Consider the following 12,913-nt stretch of genomic DNA (forward strand, 5'->3'; position numbering starts at 1 on the left):
CAAATTGCATTGCGAGCTGCAGTCTGGTGAAATTGGGGGCAAGAAGTACAAAATCTTAAAATTCTGCTAAGTGCACATGAGCAGTTTATAAGTACCAGAGTACCAGTTTTAATCTGACAGGAAGTTTCATATCAGCGCACACTCCACTGCAGAGTGAAAATCTCATTCTGGACCAGAGTGCCTGTTGTTGGTTGCTCAAGTTAATGTTAACTACATTAACACAAAGGACAAGGCTGCACCCCTTATTAAGGAACCATTTGTCATGATTTGTTAGTGCTTCACTATTTTGTGACCTACAATAGTATATTTTCGAAGATTGAAGTTGCAGCAAAATTCACCAACATATTGGTAGTGAATGAACTGTTTCCTATAGAGAAGTCATGTCCTAGACTCTGCTGGAAGATACCATTTATGAGTTTCGACATATTCAGCAACCAAACTGATGCTGCAAACTTTGCAGATATTTACAGTTAGTGGTGACATCCTCAAAGTTGTGTCTAAAACAGGTCTGTAGTAACTTTGTTCATCTATTGCCACTGTGTTGATTGATTTTGATGAAACTCGGCACAGTTTAACGACACAATTAAAGGTTGGAAAAAAGGTCATGCCTTAATATGCTATGATAAGTAGTTTCCCGGTAGTGCACATCGTCTATTTTTCTTTTGTTTTGAGGTGGTATGGCTGGGGCAATGGCCACAGGAAAGGATTTTTTTCTGACAGCTGTAGATGTTTGTCTAGCAGATCTGTTTTGCAAAAATGCATGCCATCTATAAGTAACGATAAAAGGAGGTGACATGTCACTCGCTGAAAGTACTTCACAGATATGCTCAAAGATTCTTGAATAGAAGTAGTTCACTTTAGGATGTTAGTTGTTTCAAGTATCATTCACAATACATTTAATTGGAATCTGAACATAACACAGCATGCATGCTGCTGGCTCCTTTTATTATACACATCAGATTATTTGGGTTCTATATATGGAAATACTTCCAGAACTTTATGTACGCCAATAATGTATCAGTTTTGACTCTCCACTTGGCTCATACAATCAGCAGGCTCCTCTCCCATCTTTTGTTTTATCATCCTGAATTTAATGTCCTGTTTTAATTGTTACTTTTATTAGTTTGCTTAATAGTTGTAATAGTCGGTTTATGTAATTGTTTTCTCTCCTTACTGTTCTTGCTGTCACCCCTACACATTCTTTTTTTGGTTGTTTGCTCCAGTGCATATTACTTTTAATTTTTTTCAGTTTCATCCTTTGCTTCTTTTGGTATCAGAGTTGTTCCTCACATTTTAGGCTGTCAGATGTTTTACTTCTGGTCTGAAAAAATGGTAGCTATGTTCACTGGAACTATTGATTCATTGTGTCTTCATATTTTTTAGAAGTTTTGTTTATTTCCTAGTGTACTGTATAAATCAGTGTCTTTCATTTATTGGTAGCATCTAATTAATAAGACGGGAGAAGTAATCTGACACTGACCAACACTGACTGAAATTATTATAATTTCAGGCTGTGACACTTGAAGGGACATTATACAAAAGGAGCGGTCTAATTGTTGGAGGAATGATGGAGTTAGAGCGTAGATCAGAGCGATGGCTGTCTCAAGACATCATAGAACTTAGACTGCAGAAGGTTTGTAGTTTCACTTTGTTATGAATAACAAACATGACTTTTTAGTATTGTTTATTAAGAAATAACAATTAAAACAGACAACACTGTTATTAGTTTGAATTTTCAAAACTGCTACGGATAGAGTTAACTTTAATCATTATTGGTACCTTTGTGCACTCATTTACATAAATATACCATTCCCTGTCCCTGAATCATCACAAGGAAAACACACACACACACACATACACACACACACACACACACACACACACACACACACACACACACACACAAAATATGCAGCAAAGAGATGGAAAGAAATAATTGTGATGGGCTAGCAACAGTATTTTGGGAGTCTTGTATTTTGTAGCACACTGAACAATATTATTGGTAAAGATCTTGTTTATAATGGACAGAAAATCAGGATACGAAATGCGTAATTATGAAGGATCTTTTTTGATGTGTTTACCTTCCCATTAATTTGTTACATGTTAATAAAAAATAACACTAATCTTCATTATATGAGAAGGGATAAAAAACTTCTTGTAGGTATAAATTGTTATAAATGGAATTTTTTGGATACAATTTTACAATAAATATTAGGTTTTTAGTCAACATATTTTACAGCAGATACTATTACATGCTGAAATTTTTTTCATGTAAATTATTCAGCAGGAATATGGTGTTTATGTATTTCCATAAGAAAAAACAATGTATCTGAAAACAGTAGGGCTCATATCTTTTTTCTCAAGCCTTAATGGGATGGGGCTGCTTGGTATGTTGACTGGTGCCACTATTACAGTCTGAATTACAAACAGATGTCTACTTATTTTGCTTACAGAGGCCTGAATGCATCAAGGAAATCACCAATACATTCACTCTCACTGTAATGTTTGTGTTAACTAATGGCACTTTAATCTACCATATCTTCCATGATTCCACCTCTTTACCCATAAGGGTCTCCTAACTTGACTCTTCGACAACAGAAATGTGACTGGTCATTCTCTGTAACCATTTGAATTTCTTTCCGAACATGTTCCTGCAATTTTTTGGTGACATGTCACATTGGTATGTTCCTACATAATGCTTCAGTTGACACCAAGCTAGTTCAATTACATTAAAATCACACTTTTATGGTGGTAGTCAGAGAACTGAATGGCCAAGTAGTGATCAATGTAATACAGCGAGACTTCGATTTTACATTCTTCAATTTTACGTTTTTCACGATTCTACACCATAAATTCGTAGCCCCTGTGAAAACACACAAGGTCAGTGCTAGCAGTTCCCCAATTTTACATTTCTTCTTAGTAAGGGTTACCTCAGTTTTATGTTTTTATTTGACGTCTCGCTTGACTTCGCTCCGTTTTCTTCCCATTGACAAGTGATGTGACTGAACAAGTTGTAAGTGGCTCAAAAGACAGATGGTTTGCACTGGAGGTGGCGGTGGTATTAAGGGAATATTTTAGGCCATTGTGGTGAGGGTAGATGTGAGAGAGGAAATTCTGATGTAATCCACAATCTTGTTGCCAGTACAACTTGCAACATTTAGCTTCACCGCACAGCTATGATACAACTACTGCTAGGTTGCTGCGGTAATGGAAAAACAAGACAGTTGGCGCGAAGTGTTCCGGACCGAGCCAATATGTGACGAAGGGGCCCAGTCGACACCCTCTGTTGTGCCACTTATAACTCAGTCTCATCTTTGTGCTTGTATTTCCGATGTACTGTACTCAGCAACAATAACAATTGGCCTCCTTTTAAATTCAAATACTGAGTCTCAAAGAATATGCTTGGTCATAATCGAGGAAACATTGAACATTTCTGGCGAGTGAACTCTTATTCACTGATGACTTGTTAAGTCACCCAATAGCCAGGGAAGCCACCACACCACACTAGCACACATAAATGAGCTCACCTACTGGATTTGTGGTGAGGGAGAGTGGCCCTTCAGTGGCGGGAGTGCAGGTAGCGGTAAAAACATTTTGTGAATTGCTGAAAATATACTTTTCATGCTGGTTATGTGCTATGACAGAGATGTTACATGGAAATAGAACTAGGGTTTTGCAGTAGCACATTTTAAAGACTTTTGTGTTCAATTCTGACATGAGACAGTTGCAATAACTACATGCACTTCTCATGTATTTTCTTTGCACCACGTACACCATACACTGTCGATTGTAAAGATTGATAGAAGGCGTGAAGTGAAACTGTAGCACCTGAGCTTTCTTTCAAATTTACATTTTACACAGTCTACAGAAATTCACTGAGCTTACTTCTAATAAGCTTGTAACATCATCTGTGGAAGTAAACTAATTTTTTTCATGTCTCTATTTCTCTTATCAAGACTAAACTAACACTTTATCAGTGCTGAGTGTATGAAGTGCAGTTCTTTTTTTTAAGCCAGCAGTGGTGACAAAGTAGGTCATTAAGCATATGTACATATTTATGGTTATGGTTCAAGCACTTGGCTGCTGGGACATTTTGGTTTAATTCAACATGTTCATAAATGTTTGCTTTTTTTCTGGGCGAGCACAAAGAATGATCTCTCAAAAATGCTTGTTTTGAACATGTAATTTGTAGTCATAGCATGTCAGAAAATGGCTGAATTACATTGTGCCCAGATATCAATTTCAGTTTTTTGATGAGTTTTTGCTTGCTGTTACTCATCTGCAATTCTTTAAGAACTGAGAAATTCATTACCACAAATTATTGTATAAGCATTGTATTGTACATTTAATTTACTTCACTTAGACAGATTTTTTGGAGAGGATTGTGAGTTTTAATCATCTATTCTAAATGCATGGACATTTTCCTCAATTATGCATTTTCCTCAATTTTTGTGCTGGTGGTGTGTCTGGATCGCATGAAAACGTAAAATAGGGGTTTCACAGTGTGTCTTTTGCTTGGGGCGTATCTGTTCTGTTTGTGTGAAGAAAATACATTATCGTATTGACTCCTCAAATAATCAAGCAAACTTTTCAGTGTTGTATTTTAACTAAAGTTCACTCTTGATCACTTTGTGACTGTTGCACTTTATTAAAAATGATATCTACCTGTCGTGTATCGAAAGAGTTGGTTTTCGCAATTTTAAGTAAAGATAATGAAAAATTTACCAGATCAGGTGTGAACAATCACAAAGTACTCCACTAATAGGTAATCCAAAATATATGAAGATGACATACATGAGAAACATATATGTATAAGATCCAATGTAGAGACTGTGAGAAAATATATATCGGCCAAACAGGTCGAAATTTTTGCAGTAAGGTACAAAGAACATATGTCGGGTGCCTCACAAACAAAATCTGTATTAGGCTATCACATAACATTCAATAATCATGCTGAGGGGACAGTAGAGTAGAATCTATAAGTTCTTCATTATGCAAATAAAGGTTTACTTATGAATATCTTAGAAGAAATCGAGATATATGCTCATTTGAAAACCGAATCATCAGTGCCGCTCAATGAACAATTTGATTTTCGCAAAAAATATTTTTACAACCTTTTTGACGAAATTTTATAATGAAGATGCACCTACTCTTTTGTTTTAAAATACAAGATTAGTTATACCCATGGCAAAAGCTATGTATGAAAAATATGCTATATAACATTTAAAAAAATTTATTAAATTGAAACTGATTATTATAAAAACTATTAGATCGATGAGTTCTAAATATTTAATCAGCGGTCTCATCAGTTATTCAGACATACATAATGCGGAACGTACTCCTGGCTGGTACCCTACTGTTATAAAGAATATTACTATGAAAACTACAGTTAAAGTAAGACAATTCTGCAACATCCATCAAAGATGCAATTGTGATGTAGGTGACTCGGTATAATCAATAAATACCACAACTCCAAGGACTTTCACATCTTTGATTTAACTGACACTATAATAGTATTAAGGTTGCCAATAGAGGTCACAGCTATTACACATCATAGTTTACCGTTGTTATCTAAAATATAAATAAGTTCTACACATACTAACTATCTGTTAATCAGACATTTTAAATGAATCAATTTTATGTTATTAGTATATTTCGTATTTTTATACATTGATGATAGCGTCAAATTATGAACGCTGATTGGCAGTTGTGAAGTAGTGTGAGAGGAAGTAGGCGGAGCCTCTGCATATTTAAGCTCATTCTCAGCACTCATAACCATCAGTTGACTTCGTAGCTGCTGAGGAGAGCTCCGCCTATCATCCTCCAAGGAAGCCATGGGTATAATAAGTTTTATTTTGTCTTGTTAAAATTTTGTTGTCATTGGACACTTTTCATTTTATTTCATGATTGGTTTCTAGTATTTTCTAAAATTAATTCACAGGTCTGAAGATGGTTATATAAATATAACCGAAACCGGTCACCTATGTTATTGAGACATAAGTGTTGTGATCAAGACTGAACTTTAGTTAAAATATAATAATCTATTGATCACTGTATTCCAAAAATGTCTAACAAAATTTTCAGTGTTGGCTTTTTGATCTGTGTCCCTTACATGCAATACTGACCATAACTGCAATATGTTGGTTTTGTAGTTTATCAAAACTGGGAATAACTTCAGTTTGCCAAACATGGGAATAATTTTGTTGTCCAAATACACTTATCGTAATTAGCAGAGTTCTTCTGTCCATGGTAATGATCAGTAATGGTTATCACTTTGTAAATTAATTGACAGCCTTCAGGAAAGCTTGAGTCTCCTCATAGAATGACAACAATCACCAAGTTTGACACATTTATGTTGTTTGCAGCTCCTACAGCATCATTATATTGCCTCCATTTTCTGAGAGCCAAGTTCACGACAACTCGAGTCTAATTGCTGTAAAATATTGGCCTGCTATGATCTCATCATTTACTATGTTGTGCAATTAGAATTACTTATAACTGCACTGTTCTGGTATGAAAAGGATGATTACTTCATGTTAGTGTAAATCACTATGCTCATATCATGATAAAACTGCAGTTGCACACTAACAATGGGGTGGCTGATGTTTTCCTGATGGACTTTGCCGTTCATGCTGTGCAGGAACTTTCCCCTTTCTGTGCCCATCACCTCGCTGAAATTGAATCTCTCCTGGGATGTCCATACTGCTACACAACTGCTAATAGCCCTCTACAGGGAGAAAATACTTCATTTCTGTCCCCTGTACTAGTACAGTGAGCCTGAGTACAGCACAGGGAAACGAAAAATGGCCTTCAACAATGCCTCCCACAATACTCCTGCACTCATTATTGTTTATTCAATAAGGCTGATAGTGGCAGATGTTTCCAGACACTATCAATTCAGAACTATCAAATATAACAGAGAAAAATCGTTTACGTGTTGGCTATGTGGATTTAATGGTAATCTCATTCAGTGTAGGACCCACTGAGTTCACAGGTCTGCATTTATTCCTTCCACTGCTGAAACAATTCTGCATGTATTTTTGTGTCAACCTCTCTTTGAAACAGATGTGATTTTTGTAAATAGGAAAAAATGCATGATGCCCAAAACTGATTATATTAATCATAACTCGTTTCTCTGATAAAGTGTTGTGAATCCTACTATTTTACCCATTCTGTCATTGTAATGCCGTAGACACTCAGGAAAATGTTAAACACTGCTCTGACAGTATTATGAAAAGGATAGTTGCTACTCACCTTATAGCAAAGATGCTGATGCACAGATAGACACAACAAAAAACAGTCAGAAAGTAAGATTTTGACCAACAAGGCATTCATTGGAATTAGACATCATAAACAAACACACTCACACAGATGCATGACCGAAGTCTCTGGCTGCAGAGACCAGACTTAGCCAGAGACTGTGGTCAGGTGTGTGTGAGTTGCATTTGTGTGTGTGTGTGTGTGTGTGTGTGTGTGTGTGTGTGTGTGTGTTGTCCATTCCTGATTAAGGCCTTGTTGACTGAAAGCTTGCTTCGTGAGTCAATTTTGTTGTACCTATCTGCAAATCAGCGTCTCCGCTATATGGTTAGTAGCAACTATCCTTTTCGTAATATTTTCACATTCCATCCTTGATTTTCCATTGCTTAAACACTGCTTTGAGCTTTAAATGGCTCATACATATTCTACCACAGTGATGTCGTGGACATCATGTGTGGTACAATTAATGATTTAAAATGCATGGATTGCCTCTGGTTTCTAAATCATATCATCATATGCGCATATACTCTTTCAAAGAATTAGTTTTTCATTAATTTATAATGAAATGTCAAAATGTTAATAACAAACTTCCTTTTTGATTTACGCAAACAAAATTTTCAGCAGTGTTTGCACACCCAATCCTTATAAGTTCAACTCCTCTCTTAAACCTTCTTTATTTACAAATCTTTTGTTAAAATATGTTGAACAATTTCTCTGTCCACATGCCACATTTTGTCAATATTACAAACACAAGATTATACACCATTTCTTCTGTAATGTTTTTCAAATATTTACTGCGTTCCTCTTGGCTCTTGAGGCCCATGGGTATCGTGGTCATTTTTCAGGCCTGATGGACAGAGAAAATCTCCTACCATTCAAAGGTGGATGCACATGACAAACACTCTGTGTTGCTGATTTTGTTTCAAGTTTCAGAAAAAAAAGCCATTGTTTAGTTGCGGTTCACATTTAGTATATATTGTTTTCCTGTGAAAACCAGAGAAATGTCTGTAGTAAACAGCTCTTCCACCATCACTAAGGTGATCAAAAAGACTGCAACTTGTCATACTATAAGGGGCCAGAGATACTCGATAATCTTCAATAATGACATTTGGGAGTCAAAACGTTGATATCACCACTAAAATCTTTCAAAAATTGTAACATCTGTGTTAATGACAAAATATCAGTCTTCTGTGTTACCAAATACCCAAGCTTCTTTTTACCTCTTCATTTTTGTGTGTGTGTGTGTGTGGGGGGGGGGGGGGGGGGCGGCATATTTTATTGAATGAAGTAAAAGCAATACTCAGTATTTAAAAACTCTCTTCAGCCAATGTAGGGTTCCATGTTTCAAAATATCTAATTGTATTAATCTGAATCTGGAATAAAAGGTGTACACTTGTCTAATGCAGTTATGTACTTGTAAAGACATTCATCCCTTTCCAATTGTTGAAAATTAAGTCTTTTTAAAATTTTCCATCAAGACATACATTCAAATGTTGCTGTAATACCAATTTGAATTTGCTATTTAAAAAATAATATTCAGAACCCCAACAGTTTAGTACTCTTGACAGGTACTTAGCAGACAAAATGCTGTGTACAAATTACTTGGTAATCACTGTTCATTACTTTGATGGCAGTAAAATGAAAATGGCTACTCTTGTAAGGATCACACACAGGCAAGTGTGCACTGCCTGACAGTACAATTGTTAAGGAACAGAGATATTGTTAGACAGGAGTAATCACAGGCAATGATGGAAACAATGAAATGCATTACTTACGTATTAGAGATGGGGTTGTATATTTATAACAAAAAATAGTACAGATTTCAACACATGGTAAAGTAGGATAACAGACTTAAATAATATCATGTCTTCACAGGTTAGAGTCTCAGCATAAAGGTCGATATCAGACTCTCAATAAGGAATATGCCCTCCTCAGGCACTACTGGACAATTTGAATCTGTTATTCATGTTGGGTACTAAACTGTTAAGGAGTACTTGGGATATTGTTCCACTCCTCTCTCAAGATGGTTTTGAGTTCTTGCATGGTTTGGGGAGATGTGTTTTCAATATCTCCACTTTCCATTGTTTCTGACACCTCAATAGTCCTTTGTGGTGGGCATTGTCATCCATAAACAGAAAGTTGGGACCTACCATGTATCTAAACAGAAGGACATGATCCAGAAGAATCTCTCTGCAGTACCACTGTGCTATAATGGTATCTTGCGCATGGATATGCAGTGGTGTTTGGCCATTGTGCATGATGCTTGCCCACCCCATAGCACCTAGGCCATACCGATGATGTTCATGAACATTCTGTGGTGTGTAACATAACCCTCTTTCCCCACATTAACTGGTGGCCAGAACCACTTGCCACAATGAAGGGGGATTGGCTGGAGAATATCTCTCTGGATCACTGTTGCTGACTGCAGCCAACATGCTCCTTAGGCCAACAAACTTTCTTAACAATGGCATGGTTGAAGTGGGATGCAATTAACTGGCTTCTGAGCATACAAACCAGCCGGGTTTAATCACTGTGAAATGGTTGTGGCAGACACATGTATACCGGTAGTGGTTTCAAGGTCTGCAGCGCTCTGCCTTGGAGTGAGATATCATTTTTCTTTTCACCACTGGGACTATGTACTGATGCTCCTGTGGTGTGGTAGTCCATTGTTAACCGCCAGCAGCATAGCATTTCCAGTTTCAGTGGTCTTCTTTAATTGACCGGCTTTGAGCCATCCAACGGCTTGATTGTAAGCATTCAAATGATGCCTTGCAGACATATTGCCATACTACGTGGAATGTTTCACTAATCTGTTCCACAAAACCTTAACCAAACACCATACCGGATGAACTGTCAGATGCATACAGAGCATTGTGTACAGGCTTCACTGCAGTCACCTGCTACATTTCTTGTTATTATAATTATCCAGGTGTTCTGTGGCTACCGTCAGTTGTTCTGTAGTAATCGGTAGTTGTTCCGTAGCAAGTGTCAGACATTCCCTAGCAACAGTCAACAAATGTGTTCCAAGCATGCTTTTACAGACTTGTAATGAATGGGAATTAAGTACCAGCAAAATATGGCAGTGTTGACTAATGTAGGAGAAAATATGGGCACAGAAGTAGTTATAGCATTTGAAAGAAGAAGACATAGAGCTTTTTTTACCCATGTGCTCGGTTTGATAGCAAAAACATCTGTTGAAAAGACTGGCGAACTGCCAGAATTGATTACTGCTGTGAGAAGTCTTGTAGCTTAAACAAAGGGCAGTTGTGAATTATGAGCCAAGAAAATAAATGGACCTCTGACAATTTAAGGAATATTCACTAGAAGAATTCAACATTTTATATCATTGAAAGATTTTTGCAGGTGCAACCAGTTATCATTAATATCATTAATTGTCATGATAGTGAACCACCCTGCTGACAGCTGCAGATTCTCTGTAATTTGAATCTCGCAGACATTTGTGTTTATATATTTTTTTAGAAGTGATTACTGGTGAAATTTGCATCGAAATGTATTTTGAAGCATTAAAGTAATGCCAATAACTAATATGTGGAATATCAAAATATCTGCCATGCGACCAGTACAGACTATCGGAGGAAATTTGGAGAGTAATATCAGAATAGTTTTCAGAAAGGACTCAGTACCAACTGAACATGTTAAAATATTAGCCATATCAATAATGCTCAATCCTAGAGTGAAGAACACACATTTTCAAAATTCCTTAGCATGTTCAGAGACAGCCAAAACTAGCAAGAATTTTCTTGTAGTTGTTGAAAGGATTGTCAGTGAGGATGAACAGTACATTGATAAATTGCAGGAGAAGAGGGAAACCAAATTTGTTACACAAGTGAATGTCATAAAGTGGCACAAAAAAGCATAATTTTCAAACAGGAACAGAAATTGATCTATCATCACAGATATTGTCTGAAAAATCACCTTATTATTCTTAAACAAGATCCATTAGAAGCGTTAAATCACATAATTGGTACTACGTATCCAAAACCACAGAAAGCTGCACTTAAATTTTAGCTGTATAGCCATGTCAACAGCTTCTGAAAGAATGTTCTCAAAAGCAGGAGATGGTCTCTGTCACCTTGCAGTAGACTTGCAGGGGAAATGTCTCAGTCTTTAGACAAAAGGTAGTAGAATATGTAATGTTAATTATTGCTTTATTTACTGATTAATATGAATACTGTAAATGGATGGATAAAAAAATCTACTCACTAGGCAGCATCAACTCATCCTGTCTACTAAGTCTCTCCTGATCTGGGGTTCTGGGTGACTTTTCTGAACTGTATCCCTTCCCCTTAACCTCTCCAGTCTTTTTCCTTCACCCGTCTTCCTTTCCCTTCAACTCTTCTGCCAGAAGAAGAAGCCACTGGCTCTGAATACTTGTAAAAGTTAAATCCTTTTGTGTGTGTGTTCCCCTGCCACCGCTTTGTGGGTACATTTTTTATCTATCCATCTGCATTATATTGTTAATAATTGATTATTTTCATTGATTAATATACATGATATTACATCTATTTGTATGATGCTTTTTACACCATTCTGTAGGTTCTTTATTTAACATTGATGTTTTGGGATGTATTATTATCAGCTGTTGCTGTTTGGATATCAATGACAGAAATCAAAATCAACATCAGTGATTATGAACATTGCACACACTTAACAAGGACAGAGATCTAGGTCAAAAAGAGCACACATTAACATACTCCTTAAGTGGCACAAGCAGTTGTTTCTTTTGGGTCAGATATTGTATGAAGGTAACACGTGCCATGCATATAAATCACAGCTGAAAATGTAACACTTAAAGATAACACATTTCTTAATTCAAGTTTTCAGAAGGACCAACAGTTTTACTTTGAGGGTTAACAAGAGGAAGGTAAAAGTGTAGAAGATTGACAGCTGTATTATTTTTGCAAGTGTCCTTTAGCCTTTTAAGGAAATTACAGAGTGTATTAGCCGTGACACTTTGCCTAAACTGTAACAGTGAGAAGAATAGGGGGCAATAAGTTAGTCACATCTTACTCATGGAATATTGGAAAGCTTAGAGATGGAAACTGTGTTTCGTTCTTCATTAGGAATATATGTTGATTTAAAGCTGACATGCAAGGGCAATGAACACTTGAATGTTTTTCATGGATTTAAATTGCTATATAATTCCAGGTACATAGTATCTTACATTCATTGCTACAGTTTGTGATAACATGAAACTAAGATGGATAAAAGTACAAAATTCCTTATGCAGTCAACATCAAGATAATCTGTGGGTGATTCCTCTTTGTCAGAAATGGAAACCCTCACCACAGTTTACTGACATTTTCAATAAGACTGTTGCACCTGTTGTACGTGCTTTCAAAGTGTTATACATTAATAAACTAATCTTCATTGCCTGTGACAACTACCTGAGATGAAATGATTGCAAAAGTTTTGCAAATTTACTGCTGATTGCTGCTGCAATATGACTGCAAGTCTGTCTGTGAATACCCCAAAATGGCAGTGCCTATTCTAATATTATAGGATTTGTTGTCTGTGCTAATTCATCTGCAAGGCAATAGTTACAGCTTTTTATATCTGTCTCTCAGTACCAGCCCAGACCATCAAATGCGTAATAGTACTATTTAACAACAATGAGGAGGTGTTGAGTCGCAGG

At 36.5% G+C, this 12,913-nt stretch overlaps 1 protein-coding gene across 1 annotated transcript in view; it reads left to right on the plus strand.

The window, feature by feature from the left end:
- The window catches only part of LOC126266966 (structural maintenance of chromosomes protein 1A-like), a 346,151-nt gene that overhangs the window by 140,994 nt on the left and 192,244 nt on the right, over positions 1-12,913 (plus strand). Inside the window, exon 12 of the mRNA XM_049971693.1 lies at positions 1,511-1,633. Coding sequence (XP_049827650.1) covers positions 1,511-1,633 — 123 coding nt within the window. The remainder of the gene's footprint in view (positions 1-1,510; positions 1,634-12,913) is intronic.

The sequence above is a fragment of the Schistocerca gregaria genome, chromosome 4 (assembly GCF_023897955.1).
Source record: "Schistocerca gregaria isolate iqSchGreg1 chromosome 4, iqSchGreg1.2, whole genome shotgun sequence".
Lineage (NCBI taxonomy): Eukaryota > Metazoa > Arthropoda > Insecta > Orthoptera > Acrididae > Schistocerca > Schistocerca gregaria.